Source organism: Nerophis ophidion, linkage group LG13, assembly GCF_033978795.1.
Source record: "Nerophis ophidion isolate RoL-2023_Sa linkage group LG13, RoL_Noph_v1.0, whole genome shotgun sequence".
NCBI lineage: Eukaryota > Metazoa > Chordata > Actinopteri > Syngnathiformes > Syngnathidae > Nerophis > Nerophis ophidion.
In genome coordinates, this window is record NC_084623.1 from 36,138,271 (window position 1) to 36,157,308 (window position 19,038).

The 19,038-nt window shown below is 41.2% G+C and overlaps 1 protein-coding gene across 1 annotated transcript in view; it reads right to left on the minus strand.

Annotated features, from left to right (window-relative positions):
- The window catches only part of psmd2 (proteasome 26S subunit ubiquitin receptor, non-ATPase 2), a 31,863-nt gene extending 13,089 nt beyond the window's left edge, over nucleotides 1-18,774 (minus strand). Inside the window, exons 1-10 of the mRNA XM_061918848.1 lie at nucleotides 18,604-18,774; nucleotides 16,971-17,027; nucleotides 16,728-16,892; nucleotides 13,182-13,303; nucleotides 6,888-7,112; nucleotides 6,646-6,804; nucleotides 4,937-5,081; nucleotides 3,287-3,347; nucleotides 3,007-3,153; nucleotides 2,776-2,882 (exon numbers count right to left, since the gene is read on the minus strand). Coding sequence (XP_061774832.1) covers nucleotides 2,776-2,882; nucleotides 3,007-3,153; nucleotides 3,287-3,347; nucleotides 4,937-5,081; nucleotides 6,646-6,804; nucleotides 6,888-7,112; nucleotides 13,182-13,303; nucleotides 16,728-16,892; nucleotides 16,971-17,027; nucleotides 18,604-18,726 — 1,311 coding nt within the window. The 5' untranslated portion in view covers nucleotides 18,727-18,774. The remainder of the gene's footprint in view (nucleotides 1-2,775; nucleotides 2,883-3,006; nucleotides 3,154-3,286; nucleotides 3,348-4,936; nucleotides 5,082-6,645; nucleotides 6,805-6,887; nucleotides 7,113-13,181; nucleotides 13,304-16,727; nucleotides 16,893-16,970; nucleotides 17,028-18,603) is intronic.
- Between the last annotated feature and the right edge of the window lie 264 nt (nucleotides 18,775-19,038).

Below are 19,038 nucleotides of genomic sequence, written 5' to 3' on the forward strand. Positions count from 1 at the left end.
TTTGTAGTAACATGTAGGGTAGGGTGTAGGGTTGTAAGCTGTGACTTAGGGGCAGTGATGTTTGTCGGAAACATCCCTACCCCTTTCAGATTTTTCTTCCTCCCGCAATGTTGGTCACGTGTACACAGTATCTCTCTTACGTTGAGCTTTCAAAACCTCAATTTTTGTGGGGAAATCCTGTTTTTGTCCTTCTTTTCCTGGCCTCTCACCGTGTCTGTTTTGTTTGTTTTGCTACTGCAACGAACAAACCTTCATCCACAGCATGGAGAGTGGGACCAATTCATGTTACATGATTCAATCAAATAACGCGACAGAGATGGATGGATGACAAAAGATATCCATGCTGAAAATCCCAACTTTGTACCAACCCCGTGTCCATATGAGTTTGGAAATTGTGTTAGATGTAAATATAAACGGAATACAATGATTTGCAAATCCTTTTCAATCCATATGCAATTGAATGCAGTACAAAGCCAAGATATTTGATGTTCAAACTAATATATTTTTTTTTTTTGCAAATAATAAATACCTTAGAATTTCATAGCTGCAACATGTGCCAAAGTAGTTGGGAAAGGGCATGTTCACCACTGTGTTACATCACCTTTTCTTTTAACAACACTCAATAAACATTTGGGAACTGAAGAAAATAATTGTTGAAGCTTTGAAAGTGGAATTCTTTCCCATTTTTGTTTTATGTAGAGCTTCAGTCGTTCCAACCATCCGGGGTCTCCGCTGTCGTATTTTACGCTTCATAATGCGCAACACATTTTCAATGAGAGACAGGTCTGGACTGCAGACGAGCCAGGAAAGTACCCGCACTCTTCTTTACGAAGCAACGCTGTTGTAACACGTGCTAAATGTGGCTTGGCATTGGTCTTGCTGAAATAAGCAGGGGCGTCCATGAAAACAACGGCGCTTAGATGGCATCATATGTTGTTCCAAAACCTGTATGTATCTTTCAGTATTAATGGTGACTTCAGAGATGTGTAAGTTACCCATGCCTTGGGCACTAAAGCACCCTCATACCATCACAGATGCTGGCTTTTGAACTTTGCGTCGATAACAGTCTGGATGATTTGCTTCCCCTTTCGTCCGGATGACACGATGTCGAATATTTCCAAAAACAATTTAAAATGTGGACTCGTCAGACCACAAAACACTTTTCCACCTTGCATCAGTCCATCTTAGATGATCTCGGGCCCAGAGAAGCCGGTGGCGCTTCTGGATGTTGTTGATAAATGGCTTTCGCTTTGCATAGAAGAGCTTTAACTTGCACTTACAGAAGTAGCGACGAACTGTATTTAGTGACAGTGGTTTTCTGAAGTATTCCTGAGCCCATGTGGTGATATCCTTTAGAGATTGATGTCGGTTTTTGATACAGTGCCGTCTGAGGGATCGACGGTCCCGGTCATTCAATATTGGTTTCCGGCCATGCCGCTTACGTGTATTCTCTGAACCTTTTGATGATATTATGGACCGTAGATGTTGAAATCCCTAAATTTCTTGCAATTGCACTATTTGCTCACGCAGTTGTGGACAAAAGGGGTGTAAATCGCCCCATCCTTTCTTGTGAAAGACTGAGCATTTTTTGGGAAGCTGTTTTTATACCCAATCATGGCACCTACCTGTTCCCAATTAGCCTGCACACCTGTGGGATGTTCCAAATAAGTGTTTGATGAACATTCCTCAACTTTATCAGTATTTATTGCCACCTTTCTCAACTTCTTTGGCACGTGTTGCTTGCATCAAATTCTCTAGTTAATGATTATTTGCAAAAATAAATGTTTATCAGTTTGAACATCAAATATGTTGTCTTTGTAGAATATTCAACTGAATATGGGTTGAAAATGATTTGCAAATCATTGTATTCCATTTATATTTACATCTAACACAATTTCCCAACTCATATGGAAACGGGGTTTGTATAAATATATTGACAAATAGGAAACTTGATAGGGAACTATATAGGTGAAGAAGAGGCAGCATTCATATTTTGAAATGCAAATGTTGATGATCCTCTGACCCAAAGAATTAGACATGTGACGTAATAAAGGTGATTGTGAAGTCTCCTGATGTGGTTGGTGTTAATTTAACCACATTAGTGGTGCATTAAACATTATTTCACTACTAGTCAGACGTTTCCTCAAAAGTAACGTTAAAAAAACAACTTAAAGCCTTGTCCATCTGTTTAGTGACGTATAGATAACTTTTACTCCAAATGAATATTGGCTACAAATATCTGCATCCTTGACTACTAATAATCAGTATCTGCCCTGAAAAAACATATTGGTCAATTTGTAGTCTACACTATCTTTGTCTCTGCGGGGAACCTGGCACGCAGAGGTATATACAGTAACAGTGCAAATAATTCTCCAAATGGATTCCAATGTAAAAAAATGTTGGGTACAGTTGTTTTTGGTTCTGGTGAAATCCAGGGTAATGCAGCAATGCTTTTATTTTGAAGCTTATTTTGCACTGAACAAGAAATCACTGTGTGCATGTATTTATGTTTTGTACCTAACGATCGCTTTGGCTCTCAATATTGTATGTCGACAAAAGCGGTTCACCATGGACACCAATATTGACATTTGCGGGACCTTTTTTGTAAAAAAAAAAAAAGCATGGTGGACCAGAACTTGAGTTGTACGAGATCAACAGGTTACCCTGACTGAAATGAATGCCACTATTATGTATTGTTTACCCCTTTTAAACTTAACCTTTTCAGTATAGCAGTAGGTTCAAATGTAAAAGTTGATGTATCAAAAAAAGGCCTACCTTAATGTAGTCCTCCGATGAGTAAAGATATTTATCAATTTGAGTCAGGCCTCCATCCACATCCCACAATAAGATCATCCCTAGAGAAGCTGCAGCACTCAGCATTCCTAAATGGTTTTTATATCAAATACACAGGAATGGTAAAAAAAACGAGGATGCGAAAATAACTGAAGGATCAAGTAGACTTTGCAGCTGCAACTAAACCTGATATCATTTTGGGTGATTATGTACCGTGGTCCTTGTTCTTGTACAACCATTTGTTGCCATCGTCTGTCAGCAGCTTGTCCTGTCCAAATGCTGCATTCACAAAACCATTCACAAAGGAAGAGGCCAGGTTCATGCGGGCTGAGTCCACCTGAGAGCCACTGCCTCCAAACCCTAGAACACACAAAAGCAAATGTAAAATTGGATCTCTACACTTACATTCTGTATGTCATTATGATAAAGCTAATAATCAGACTACCATTTTCACATGCATGCCCCCACACACGCCCTTTTCACATTAACTTACTATTATTTTCCAGGTGTGTTTTGTAGATGTCATCTGGGACTTTAGGTTCCATAATATCTAGCTGTGGATCACAGGAAGAGTAAATCAAAGATTAATTACAATTAATTTGAGTAACTGTACATGCTTGATAAAAACAAAAAAAAATCTGTCACAGCCAAGCAGGGTGTAGAAAACTGAAAGTCAAAGCTGATGTACATTGCATCCGAAAAGTATTTACAGAGCTTCACTTTTTCCACATTTTGTTATGTTACAGCTTTATTCCAAGATCAAATACATTCATTTTTGTCCCCAAAATTAGACAGACAAAACGCCATAGTGACAACATGAAAAGTTTTTTTTATTACAGCCTCAAGTCTTTTTAATATGATCCCACAAGCTTGGCACATCTATCTTTGGGCAGTTTTTGACCATCTCTCTTGGCACCACCTCTCAAGATCCATCAGGTTGGATTGGAAGAGTTTTCATCCAGGATGTCTCTGTACATTGCTGCATTCATCTATTCATTAATCCTGACTAGCCTCAAAGTTTATTGTGTTTAAAAACATCTCCACAGCACAATGCTGCCACCATCATGCTTCACTGTAGGAATGGTATTGGCCTGTTGATGAGCGGTGCATGGTTTCCTCCAAAAATGATGCCTGGCATTTACGCCAAATAGTTTAATCTTTGTCTCATCAGACTAGAGATTAGAGAATTTTTTTTCTCATGGTCTGATAGTCTTTCACGTGCATGTTGGTAAACTGTTTGGCCACTCTACCATAGAGGCCTGATTGGTGGATTGCTGCAAAGAAGGTGGTCCTCCTGGAGGGTTTTCCTCTCTCCACAAATAAATAGCGCACCTCTGACAGAGTGACCATTGGGATCTTGGTCACCTACCTGACCAGACTAACATGAATGCGGCAATGTAGAGAGACATCCTGGAGGAAAACAAACGCTTGCCATCCGACCTGATGGCGCTTGAGAGGTAGTGCAAAGAGGAATGGGCGAAACCGCCCAAAGATAGGTGCCAAGCTTGTGGCATCTTGTTCAAAAAGACTTGAGGCTGTAAATGCTGCCAAAAAGTACATCAATAAAGCATTGAGCAAATACTGTAATGTAAATGTGGTTTTATAGTTTAATTACAGTTACCAAAAACATATTAAAAAAAAAACGTTTTTCTATTGTCTTGATAGGGAATTGTCTGTAGAAAATTGAGAACAAAAATGCATCTATTCCATTTTGGAATAAGGCTGTAACATTACAAAATGTGGAAAAAGTGAAGCGCTGTGAATACTTTCCAGATGTACATCACAGTATACAGTGCAATGTCACGATAAAAAAATACATGAAAACCTTTTTTTAAAATTATTTAAATGTTTATCATTACTGAAAAAGTAATTACACCAATAGAGTTATTATTACATTAAGAAAGTTTTAATTTGCATGTAATAATCAGTGCAACATGACTGCTGTACAAAAGATACCAGCCTTCAAATACGAAATACAGTACAGTGGATAGAGGAGAAGTATATAATATGGCTTAAAAATGTCAAAAATATGAATTTTTATGGTTTCGTCCCCTTAATTGTCCACGTGGACCCACTGTCATGTACCACGATGTCAGGACACTGTTCTCTTCAATTGTTTGTATTTCACACTTGACTTTCCTACCTCTCTGGCGAGGGCCAAGAAATTGCTATTGAGCTGCACATTGGACATGATCTCAGTTAGATCTTCATAATCTTCTACATCTTCATTAAGCTCCAAGAACATGCCATGTCGACCAAGCATGAAGGACATCTGCTTCTGAATAACTCTACAAGGCAAATGTATGGTGATTAGCAATTGGCATAAACGATAAAAATTATTCAATAAATTAAACATCTCGGAATGTGTATTATTTTTTAACATTGAATCAACCAGAAGATTAGGGTACATTAATTAAAACAGTGCTGTATAGTAGGGGTGTAACAATACACATACTTGTGTCGGACATTGTCAGTATGGAACCTTAGGTTCAGAAAGAGGCGTCCCGATCAGTACACATTAAAGTGATGCACAGGAAGTGAGCCTTGTGTCAACGGCTTGTACTCAAACAATTGCAGAACTGCCTACTGCCTGGCTAGCGATAGAACTAGAAAGAACCTGGATACTCTCTTTCGACGTTAAAATCTTGTTTGGAAACTCTTACCCCTCCAGTGAAATACGTAAAAGGATAAAGACAAGTCCATAAGGTGAAGGAAAGCAGTGTGTCGCTGTTGTTCGTTGAGAATGGGAACAGCATTACAATTGAAATATTAATGCTCCACTTCAGCCAATAAGTGATATACTGAAAATTCAACAACAATGCAACAGCCACTGATAGTCACACACACTAGGTGTGGTGAAATTACTCTGCGCTTGACCCATCCACTTGTTCCCCCCTGTGAGGTGAGAGGAGCAGTGAGCAGCAGCGGTGGCTGCGCTCAGGAATCATTTTGGGGATTTAACCCCTAATTCCAACCTTTGATGCTGAGTGCCAAACAGGGAGATTAATGGGTTCCATTTTTATAGTCTTTGGTATGACTCGGCCGGGCTTTGAACTCACAACCTACCGATCTCAGGGCGAACACTCTAACCACAAGGCCACTGAGCATGTCAATGAAACTTTTTCTTGTTAATTTTGTACACAAAAGTTTCAAGAGTACATATGACAATAGGAGAAAATTCAAAAATGAAGATGATTCAGTAACTGTTAAGTTTATTAAATGGAAAAGCAGTCACAGCTGTCAGCTATAAAGTGCTGGTCATCGTAAATTGTTTACCTGGACCGTCCTCGTAAGACGCTAAGTTGAATCATGAAATGAAACCTTACCCGAGCAAAAACGATTCAGGATTATCCAGGATAATCTTTATATCAAGTTCCTTGACCCAGCCACACACAAAGAAGTTGAAGGTTTCCACAGGTTTCCAAACGTTCATCTGTTTTGTCATGTAGAATGATGTCTGAAGCACAGGATAGTTCAACAAATCTGGAAACTCCACCGACGAATAATCCTTGATATCACTCGACAAATCTTTGTTTGATAAAGTATAGGGATCGATTCCATTGCGTAGTTGTTTTTTTTGCTTGCATCTGCTTTTAGCAGGAAGATCTAGACACCTTGCGTACTCGGAGCTTGCGTGCTGCACAACATCAATCTCCGCTTGGTTGACCGCAGCTGTTTTACACTTAGGGGAAAAAGTCAAGTGACAAAAACAAGCAATAATGTTTAGGCATTTTGTTCCCTTACTGTACCGAAAACTAACTAAACAGAGACCTTGAAACCGAGTTATAAGCTAAACCGTGAATATTGCGTTACACCCCTACCATATCAGCACCACGTCGTTTCAATACTCACATGTCTTTGCAGGATGTGAAGATGTTTTCAACAAGCTCCACATCATTGAGCATCAAGGCCAACCTGAGAGCTTCTGGGTAACGATTGAACTTTCTAAAGATCTTCAAGGCACATCGTAGCAGTGCGGAATTTTCAGGCTCTGGAACATAGCTCACACAGCTGAGACAGTAAGGAAATAAACAAGTATTGGAATCAGGACTCTAGATCCGCTGGACTGCATCATATATAATGGTCACACATACCTGGTGAGATAAAGGCAGACTTTGCCATATGCATTCTCATCAATGTAGTCTTCTAGCATGTCCAGCCTCTCAATTTCCATCAGTAGATCACAAGCTTCATGCTCAGCATTGTGCGCCATGTTGTAAGGTACGATCTCCTTCACCAGTTTCAGCAATGTCTCCTGCTGGGTTTTATCGTTCTCCTCCACCTCCTGCCATTCTTTAGCCACCTCCCCAGCCAGGTGCCTGAAACCACCACAGAAGGGAATGTACAAAAATCCTCTCCTCTTTCCTAGGGATGGTGCCATAACCAGACCGAAAAATTAAATAGCTATTGGTGCATCATGTTGGTGCTAAATGAAGCAAAATCAGCCACTTGCAGCAAGTGCTTGACAGAAAAATTACGCAAGCAACGTCTTGCAAATCTTGTCAGATACTCTTTTCAAACTTTGTGGCTAACCTTAACACCACTAGCGGTAGCAACAGCAGCAACAACAACAATAAAGCACTTTATCATTATGGAACAATCACAGTCATGACAACAAGGTGCCTTCATGAGCCCCAGAATTGTGAGCATCAACATTACTACACAAGCAAGTCGTTTTTTTTTAATATTGATGCTGGTTTTGCTGCAACTATTATGATTTTATAATTGAATGTAATACTTGTTTTTTTTTTTACAACATTTAATTATTTAAAGGAGAACTGCACTTTTTGGGGGAATTTTCGTTTTTTTAATGCATTCCAAGTTGTTAATATGGCAAGTACAAGGTGGCTAACAATGCAGCTACACTCACTATTCCGCTCATAAAGTCCTCTAAAAAAACATTCAAAAACTGCTACAAATAGAATACTATGTTAACATTTGTTACATGAACGTTTACCAAATATTAGCAATATTGTTAGTACAAGCTCTAACGCAGACTGACTATTTTTAACGTCGCTGTGATCACACAGAGCTAACTAGCTTCTGCAGCTACAGCATTGACATACTGAGTCGCAACTGCTGCAGCATCTCTGAGCTAGGGAAAGTTAATTACAGATTATAGGAGCCTTTGTTAGCCCTTCTGAAATGGTTTTATTGTCATTTACATATAAAACATTATATTGTGATATATATCGTTATAGCAGGAGGCTGAAATATATATAACAATATAGATTTTAAGCCATATCACCCATCTCTAAATATAACTTGTTAAATATGGTGAATAAACACGACGTCTATTCTGGTTCACAACTTTTAATCAACTGCTGCACAGAGGAAAAAACCGGAAACACTTTTTCCTTCCCGCCAAACAACACTGCGCATGCGTTAACTCCGTATCCCGCCCATAAACACTGCGCATGCGTTAACCCAGTATATGGAGAAACATGTTAACAATCTCCCTATCTTTTATATAAAAAAAATAAATAGCACATGTTTCTTAAGAACAAATACATGTCTTTTTAAACAACAGAAACAATACAATCAACACATGTTTCTTAAGAACAAATACATGTCTTTTTAAACAGAAACAATACAATCAACTTAGGTAAGAACCCATTTTCCTTCACTCAATGCTTTCAAAAGCATCAAGGGTGATGCCCCCTTTTTCGTAAGACAGTCAGCCAGTTGAGCTTTTGTTGCTGACCAAAGTACCTTTTGTATTTTTTTGTTGTGAATAAGTTCTTTGATGCCACTTATATCTAACCGAAGCCTTTTCTCTGTTACCTGTTTTGTTGATCGAAGAGCATCATAGAGAGAATGATTATCAGTCACACAAACTAACGCTGGAGCATTTAGACCAGCGGTGCCAGTAGTGAGCTCAGAATAGAGGGTGGCAAGAAACACTGCATTGTCTATTCCATCCGACATGGCCAGAGTTTCTCCGGCAAGGGTGCTTCGCACCACACGTCGAATTCTCTTGGACTGCCAGAAAAGGGGGGAGAATTTACCTCCTTCTCCCATTAGGGTGATCAACATGCCCCCTTGTGTACCTCCATCAGGAAGATTTCCTAATGAAGCATCGCTGAATACAGTTAGGTTTAAGGCAGTATCATTTCCCAAATGTTGAAATTTTAAAGTCACTTTTTCAGCTTTAAGTTTACGAACTAACTTATTAGCATTGTGAATGGATTGCACAGTCGCATTCTTTAGACTAGATGCCAGACAACAAGAATCAAACATTACGTCAGGTCTTGTCTGTTTTGCAACCCAGAGTATCTGTCCTATTTTTGATCTGAGTTGTTCTTTTTCTGTTTCATTAAGAGGAGCATCTCTTTCTAGAGCACGGACTGGCTGTAAGTGAATGGGGTGCAGACTTTCAATGTAGCTGTGCTGATGCAACTGTACAGAATCATTAACAGTTTCAATATCCATTCCCAAATAGCAGAAATTGTCATGTTCCTCACGTCCCACTTGGAACTCAGACTTCAGTTTAGGGATCACATTTTCTGAAAAGTTTGATGAGCCTGCCCACATAAAATCATCTACATGACATGCGAGTACACCTGTCACTGTGTTTTCATCATCCAGCCAATAAAATACTGCTGGGTCTACCTGTGACACTTTACCTCCTGTGCTCAGCATGATTTCCTTCCCCTTGTTGTACCAGTAGAGAGATGCATCAGCAAGTCCATACACACACTTCTTTAGTTTCCAAATAACCCCCTTACAGTTAGCTTCTGGAGGAGGGTTGACATAAATGTCTCTCGACAACTCCATACCCTGTAAAAAGGCAGACTTAATGTCCATGGAATGGACTTCCCAATGATTTTGACAAATGACACTTAGCAATAGCCTTAGAGATTCAGAAGCACAGGTTGGTGAATCTTTTTGTAGATTTTTTAAATGAAGTTCTTCAAACCCCCTTGCTACAAGTCTGGCTTTGGGTACAATACCAGTGTCACTTTCTTTGAGACTACAGACCCACCTAGTGGAGATACACTTTTGTCCTGTATTTTCAGTCACTTCAAAAACATTATTGCTTTTCCAGCTTTCTATCTCTGCCTGTTTGGCTGCATCAAATGATATGTCTTTTGTTATGAGTACATCAGCCTCCCCGACAGCTGACTCAGTGTTAAGATGCTGTACACACGACATGTCAACAGCCTCTTTTAGTCCAGTACTGCCATCCGGCTCAATATGCTGCACATTATACCAGTTTTTATAGGTTCCTGTTGCTTTACCTGCTCTACTGAGTACTTTAGCCCTACATGTTACACTTGTATCTCTTTTCACGTAAGTTACAATCTGTCCTGTTTTAAACTTCACATTAGAAGCAGGGAGAAGATTATCACAGGCACTGTGATTCATTTGAGGTGCATCACTTTGAATTACACCTTCACTTGTGTTTCCCTCTCCATCACTGTCATGTTCACTTTCACTGTCTGTGTTTTTTTCATTATCTGAGCTACATGATGGTATGTGTAAAGCATCTGTGTCACTATCAACGGTTATGTTCTCTTCATGTTTTTCACATCCTGTTTCAGTGTGAACTTTACTTTGTGTCATTTCCTTGTCTTTAATCTGTGTGTGCACCTTATTAAGTCGTGAATGATGAACTCTAACTAGAATACCTCCATGTCTTACAAACACAACAGCTCCATCTTGACCAATCACCACTCCTGGTCCCTTCCACTCTGCACTATCTCCTCGTTTATAGTAAACCTTTTCTCCTGTGTCATATTTTTCATCTGTGTGTCTAAGCTGTTTTCTTAATGCCCTTCTTATCCTCTCTGAACATTCAACTTCAGTAAAAGCCTTCCTTGAGGCATGCAGAGCTGATATGTGTTCTCCTACTCTTGTGCTCACTGTAGTGCCCTCTAGTGCAGGTAGCTCATTTACCAATACATTGGGAAGATTAGGATTTTGACCAAATACCAGTTGATGTGGACTATAACCATGTACACTGTGCATGCAGTTCTTAGCCATTAAGGCCCAGTCCAAGGCAGTACTCCAGTCACAATCTTTTTCGTGTTTAACTTTCTGGATGATGTTCGTGAGTGTCTGATTATGACGTTCCAAAAGTCCGTTGCTCCATGGGCTGTATCCTGCGGTTGTCTTGATCTCGATATTGAAGTTTTCTGCCATGTCCCTGAACTCTACATTGTTAAATTCTCCTCCGTTGTCACTGAAGAGCTTCTTGGGAGGACCATGGACACTTATCCATGTGTGGATGAAAGAGTTGACAATTACAGAAGATTTCTTGGTTTTCACAATATTTCCAGCGCTGAAACGTGTGAAATGGTCCATTATATGTAAATACCAAATGCCTGACTCAAGCTCGTGCAGGTCCACCGCCACAGTTTCATTGTATTCCGAAGCAAGAGGCAAACCAACAGCTGGCTTTGGCTTTGTCTTGCTATATCTTTGGCATGTGTGACATGCATCCACTATTTGTTGCAAAATATTGAGACAGTCCTGGTCTTTGTTCCCTGAACTTTGAATTAGCCTATGCAGGCGATCTGCTGATGCATGGCCAAATTGTCTGTGAAGTTTGAGGAGGACCTTGTTCTTCTCGATTGTGGACATGTTTTCTGTTACAATCAGGACTTCATCTTCAGCACATAAATCTTGAATCTGATATTCCATGTCATCTTTGTCTCTTATGTCTACACAGTAATGTCCTGAGCTGGTAAACTGAAGAGGTATCTGCTGCTTAAACATCACTACCCTGTCGTTTTCTATGTCTAACGTAGTTCCTGCCTTTTTTAATGATGTTTTACTCAGCAGGAGTGGAATATTGACTTTGACAACCTCTGTCTCAATGTTACATTTTGTCCATCCTATTTTAGCAGGTAGATGCACTTTTCTGGTGGAATGAATAACATTTCCATCTCCAAAACGAAACATTCTGTTGCTAGACCTTTCTGTACTTCTTAGCTTATTTACCTGCTTTTCATTGAGATTATGTACAAAACTTTCAAGCCACTTTTCTCCACACACTGTGCGAGTGCAGGCGGTGTCTATGATCGCTGAGCTTGCTGCTTCAGTCATAAAAATCTCAGCTTTAGACTGGGGATCATTCGTTAACAGCGTGATATTAACTTCGTCCAAATTGTCATTTTCAGTCAATCTTACTTGTTCGTGCTTTTTGTGCGGGCAGTCCTTTGCCCAGTGGCATGTGCTTTGACAGACGGCACATCGTGATCGTTTACCGTACTTATCCAGTGGGTTTGTACCCGGTAACGGCGTCACCGATCTTCGTTGACCACGTGGAAACGGTGTGTTTGGTCTTCCTCTCCATTGTGGCTGTTCTGTGAGGAAAGCTGCGTCCTGGTTCAGTTGAATCTCGCTTGACTTGCCCGTTGTTTTACCTCCGAATATCCGTTTGAGAGCGGACTTCATTGACGAGAAGCTTAGCTCCGTGTTAGCCGTCAGTGCTAGCTGCCTGTCTTTCCCATCGAGGCAGGCTGTGTCAAGAAGTTTGAAGGCTAACACCGCATCAGGGAGTGTCATATTGTACATTTTCATCCGGTTGTAGCGCTGTTCAAAGTCAATAATATAGTCCACCATTGAAACGGAAATATTTTTGGTGATGCGGTCGAAGTACGTGTACGCTTCATATGCACGATCCTTTTCCTCTTTCAGGAAAACGTCATCCAGTTTTGCAAATAATGTCGTCATACCGTTGTCATTGTCCAACTCCTCCGCAGATATCTCCATTGCGATTTCTCTGGCTCTCCCTTCAAGTCCCAAAGCCACAGCCAGTGCTTGCTTTTTCTTATTGAGTTCTGTAACGCGCATCCAAATGTTAACTTCATTTTTCCAGCACTCGTATGGCTTGGACTCGTCAAACCTCGGAGGTATTTTATAGTTTGCAGCCATCCTCAACCATCCTCTGCTACCAATGTTAAATATGGTGAATAAACACGACGTCTATTCTGGTTCACAACTTTTAATCAACTGCTGCACAGAGGAAAAAACCGGAAACACTTTTTCCTTCCCGCCAAACAACACTGCGCATGCGTTAACTCCGTATCCCGCCCATAAACACTGCGCATGCGTTAACCCAGTATATGGAGAAACATGTTAACATAACTGACATCTATTATTTAAGAAAAGCAGTAATTTCCCTTTGTTAACTATAACACAAAGCAAAGATGTGGATGTTCAATCAGATAGCTCAACATAAATCAATTGGATTATTGTTTAGCAACGTTTAATAAACAAATGTATTATTTTTAGCATGTGAACACTTGGTGGGAAAGATTTGGACCCAGTTTTTCACTAAACCTTTTAAAAAACAGCAGTGTGTTTGTCGGGACGCTACCATATGAACACATATCATTACACCACTCCACTGGTGACTATATTTTGTCCACATCACTTACCGTACATATTCATGTCCCCAGGAGGCCAACTCTTCCTGGGAGCCCAGCAGGCGATACTTGAGACACTCCCTCTCGCCACTCATGGTCATGGCCAGCACTGACACCACATCGGCACAAAAATGCTGCAAACAGAAAAGGAGTGAGAAGTTTGAAAATAAGCTTTTTGTTATTTTTAGACCTGTCAAATAATTAACATTTTAAAAATCACATTAACCAAAAGGTACCTATTCATTATTTATCATGTTGCATTTATGTTTATGTCATCACTATGCTACTTGATGGTACCTTGTAAAATGTATCTACAGTTCAAAACTTTTGGCCACAGATAATAAAATTGGTGTGCAGTTTTTGCAAACCCCAGGGCAATTGTGTCAGTTGTTTCTTACAAAAATGCTGAAAATAGGAAAAAAAAAGTGAGAAGCTTAAAAATAAGCTTTTTGATATTTTTACAGCTGTCAAATAATTAACATTTTAAAAATCACATTAACCAGAAGGTGGCTATAGCTTAATCACAATACTTATTCATTATTTATCATGTTGCATTTACATTTATGTCATCACTATGCCAGTTGATGGTACCTTGTACAATGTAGCTACAGTTCAAAACTTTTGGCCACGCGATAACAAAATTGGTGTGCAGTTTTTGCAGTCCCCTGGGCAATTGTGTCAGTTATTTCTTACAAAGATACTGAAGGTTGCGTGAGATTGGTTTGTAGCAAGCTGTATGTTGTGAACCCTTAAGTGTTTTGCAGAAGAAGCCCCAATTTAAGTATTTTTCTCGTTGGTATGATACTTTAGGCCAGTTCTTTAACAGTGTCACGCAATATCGTGTTTCACACAAAAGATTGACTGATATGGTTTTTCAGGGCCGAAACCAATTATTAGTAGCAAAAGAGGCTGATAACAGATATTTGGATCAGATATTAATTTTAAATAAAAGTTATTGAAAAGAGGCCGATACCGATATACATCAAAATGCTAAATATCAGCGCTGATTAAAAATGTTGCTTCAAAAAGCTGTGTACTACAAAACATTCTCATTTAAGCAAATTAATCCGAACATTCTCATTTTTATTACAAAAAAAAAAAATCGCACAAATTTTTTAACAATTTTTTGTTTTGCAGGTTAAAGTATTTTTCCGAGGATGTTGTAGTCGTAATGATTTGTGCAGTCCTTTGAGACATTTGTGATTTGGGGCTATATAAATAAACATTGATTGATTGATTGATATATTTTGTACTCAGAGTTAATGTTGTTGATCTATTTGAATATACTATAATTGATTGACTCTTTTCTGAGCTGCCACCTTATTGTGGTAGAGGAGTTTGCGTGTCTCAATGGTCCTAGGACCTAAGAGCTATGTTTTCCGGGGGCTTCTGTGCCCTCTGGTAGGGTCTCCCAAGACAAAAAAGTCCTAGGTGAGGGGTCAGACAAAGAGCAGCTCAAAGACCTTGATGAAAAGTACAAATTGAGGACCTATATTTCCCTCGTTTAGACGCGGGTCACTGGGGCTCCCTGGTGGCCGGGTCTGTCCCCATGGGGCCTGGGCGGGCTCAGCCCGAAGAGGCAACGTGGGTCCTTCCTCAGATGGGCTCACCTCTCATAGGAGGGGCCATAGAGGTCGGGCGCAGTGTGAGCTGGGCGGCGGCCAAAAACAGAGAACTTGGCAGTCCGATCCTCAGCTACATAAGCTAGCTCTTGGGACATGGAACGTCGCATTGCTGGGAGGGAAGGAGTCTGAGCTGGTGCGTGAGGTGGAGAAGTTCCAGCTAGATATAGTCGGACTCACTTCAACGCACAGCAAGGGCTCCCGAACCAGTTCTTTAGAGAGGGGCTGGACTCTCTTCCACTCTGGCGTTGCAAGCAATGAGAAGCGACGGGCTGGAGTGGCAATTCTTGTTGCCCCCCGGCTCAAACCTGCACGTTGGACTTTAACCCAGTAGACAAGAAGGTAGCTTCCCTTCGCCTTCGGGTAGGGGGACGGGTCCTAACTGTTGTTTGTGCTTAGGCACCAAACAGCAGCTCAGAGTACCCACTCTTATTGGATTCCCCTGAGGGAGTACTGGAGAGTGCTCCCTCGGGTGATTCCTTTGTCCTACTGGGGCACTTCCACGCTCATGTTGGCAACGACAGTGAAACCTGGAGAGGTGCGATTGGGAAGAATGGCCGCCCGGATCTGAACCCAAGTAGTGCTTCGTTATTGGACTTTTGTGCTCGTCACGGATTGTCCATAACAAACACCATGTTCAAACATAAGGGTGTCCATATGTGCACTTGGCACCAGCACATCCTCGGTCGCAGTTCCATGATTGACTTTGTAGTTGTGTCATCGGATTTGCGGCTTCATGTTTTGGACACTCGGGTGAAGAGAGGGGCAGAGGTTTCTACCGATCACCACCAGGTAGTGAACTGGCTCCGATGGTGGGGGAGAAATGCATCGTGAGGGTCTGCTGGGAATGTCTAGCAGAGTCTCCTGTCAGAGAGAGTTTCAATTCCCACCTCTGGAAGAACTTTGAACATGTCATGAGGAAGGTACTGGATATTGAGTCCGAGTGGACCATGTTCCGTGCCTTTATTGTCGAGGCGGCTGATTGGAGTTGTGGCCGCAAGTTGGTTGTTGCCTGTCGTGGCGGTAATCCTAGAATCCGTTGGTGGACACCAACAGTGAGGGATGCCGTCAAGCTAAAGAAAGAGTCCTATCGGGTCCTATTGGCTCATGGGACTCCAGAGGCCGTGGATATGTACCGACAGCCCAAGCGAAGTAGGGCTTCAGCGGTCGAGGAGGCAAAAACTCGGACATGGGAGGAGTTTGGGGAAGCCATGGAAAACTAATTCCGGACGGCTTAGAAGCAATTTCTGGACCACCATCTGCTGCCTCAGGCTCTCAATTTACTGGTCGATCCCGGTTCTCATCCTCACCTATGGTCATGAGCTTTGGGTTATGACCGAAAGGACAAGATCACGGGTACAAGCGGCCGAAATTAGTTTCCCCCGCTGGGTCTCTCCCTTAGAGATAGGATGAGAAGCTCTCATCCGGGAGGAACTCAGAGAAAAGCCGCCGCTGCTCCTCCACATCGAGAGGAGCAAGATGAGGTGGTTCGGGCATCTGCTCAGGATGCCACCCTAACCCCTCCCTAGGGAGGTGTTTAGGGCACGTCCGACCTGCAGGAGGCCACGGTGAAGACCCGGAAAACTTTGGGAAGATGATGTCTCCCGGCTGGCCTGGGAATGCCTCTAGATCTCCCGGGAGGAGCTGGACGAAATGGCTGGAGTAAGGGAAGTCTGGTGTCTGGTACTTTCGTGAAACAAATCTCCTTTTAGTAGAGTGTGATTACAAATTTGTGCTGGCCAATTGATCGCCGTTTTGTTTTGGGAAAGAGAGTTTGATATGTTCGTGTCAATCAAGTTGGTTCTGCCATCACACAGCGTTGGGACACCATTGTGGGATTTTGAGTGAATATGCCCTATATCAGTACATTAGTAAATATGTTTCAAAAATATATATACATTCAATTTCCACTGTACTATAACAAACAAAGCAATACCTTATTTTCCCCTGCGGCCATTCCTTCATAGATCTCCTTGAGCTTGGCATAATGCGGGCGCAAAAATTTGAGCGGTTTGGGTACTGACGTCATAGAAGTGGTGGAGGAGCGAATCAGTCTGCGTAGCTCTTCCAATGCTGGACGATACAGTGCTGTGTCTTTCTCCTAAAATGTGGGTTTTGGGTTCAGTCAGGTTATTTACTACATATATGCAAAGTATGAATACAATTACATGATACTCACGCTCAATCTCTCCACCATCATTTCTAAATCCTCTTGTAATTGCTTATCCTCTTCAGACTGGAAAATAAATCATTTGTGGAAGTAGAAGTCAGTTCATATATTTATATTTTTTTGTAATGAATCGTCATACATTACATAAACTGTATAATATATTAACTCACACAGCATAGTATCACCCCAACAACTGCAAATATGTTTACAATATTGTCTTTTAAATACCATAAATAAACAAATGGGCAGCACAATACGAAGGTCCTGAGTAGTCCTGAGTTCCATCCCGAGCTCGGGATCTTTCTGTGTGGAGTTTGCATGTTCTCCCCGTGACTGCGTGGGTTCCCTCCGGGTACTCTGGCTTCCTCTCACCGCCAAAAACATTCACCTGGGGATAGGTTGATTGGCAACACTAAATTGGCCCTAACGTGTGAATGTGAATGTTGTCTGTCTATCTGTGTTGGCCCTGTGATGAGGTGGCGACTTATCCAGGGTGTACCCCAACTTCCGCCCGAATGCAGCTGAGATAGGCTCCAGCACCCCCCGAGACCCCGAAAGGGACAAGCGGTAGAAAAATAGATGGAAATAAACAAATCCCTGAACATGGTTGATGATAGCGGTTTTTACAATTACTATAAGGCTACCCAAATAGTTTTCTAAGCACTGATCAGTCAGTACGTATTGATCAATATAGCCTATGCATAATATATTGTGTAGTGCAGGGGTGCCCATTACGTCGATCACGAGCTACCGGTCGACCGCGGGGGGTGTGTCAGTCGATCGCCAGCCAGGCTTTTGAAAAAAATAGACCTAAAAATTAGCGATCAACTCAACTCGTCGTCTTTAGAGGAAGAAGAATACTGAGTTGCATCCCAAAAACACAATACCTACTGTGAAGCATGGGGGTGGAAACATCATGCTTTGGGGCTGTTCTTCTGCTAAGGGGACAGGACGACTGATCCGTGTTAAGGAAAGAAAGAATTCACCCATGTATCGCGAGATTTTGAGCCAAAACCTCCTTCCATCAGTGAGAGCTTTGAATGGTTGACCAAATACTTATTTTCCACCATAATTTACAAATACATTGTTAAAACAATTCCACAATGTGAATTCCTGGATTTTTTTTCACATTCTGTCTCTCACAGTTGAAGCTTACCTATGATGAAAATTACAGACCTCTGTCATCATTTTAAGTGAGAGAACTTGCACAATCGGTGGCTGACTAAATACTTTTTTGCCCCACTGTATATGAATGAGGTAGATCCCATGCAGAAAAAGTGTGGGCACCCCTGGTGTTGTGTATAATATTCTATTACATAGAATGTGTTATTATGTATGAGTATTAACTTGCTGCTGACCTAAGTTGACCGTTAGCATAACATGCTACATTTAGCTAGCCAGTGAGCTAGGGCAGACGTTAGCAAAAAATAGTGACATTTATGTGTAAACATCCATAGAGTCCAGACCAAACTGTACTACCCGAGCGTCGCTACAACGTCTGACAACTTCTCAGCAGACATATATACATTTAGCACACAGGCATGTAAAATGACAGCCATCGTGGGCCGCTGCCTCAACACCACAGTGACTAAGGCAAAATAACACCGGCAGCTTTACCTGACGGTAACTCAACAATACTCACCAATTCTTGCTCCTCTTTCTTTTCTTTATCCTTCCCAGAAGTTTGTGAGCCCTTTTCTTTATTCTTTTCATTCTCCTCGTTTTTTTCCGACAGCTTCTTCTCTTTGTTTTTCGAGTCCTCCATGGTTGTAGCGCCGTAAACTTACCGCAGATGGCGAATGAAACAACGGAAGCTCGCTGTAGAGAAAATGTTAATGTTTTCTTCTGTACCGCCACCTGCTGGTGGTAGGTATTACTAAGAAGCGTCGACGTCAAAAAGCTGGAAAAGGATACCTTTATTAAAAAAATGGATCATCAAATTCAATTTGAACGTATTTTGTCTTCAGAAGTTCCTATTTTGTTTAAATGTGAATTGTGTGACTAAAGCTCCACATACGTAGCTAGAGCGGTGTGGAAAAAAATCTATTCAAATACGAATCGAATCGAATACGTTGTG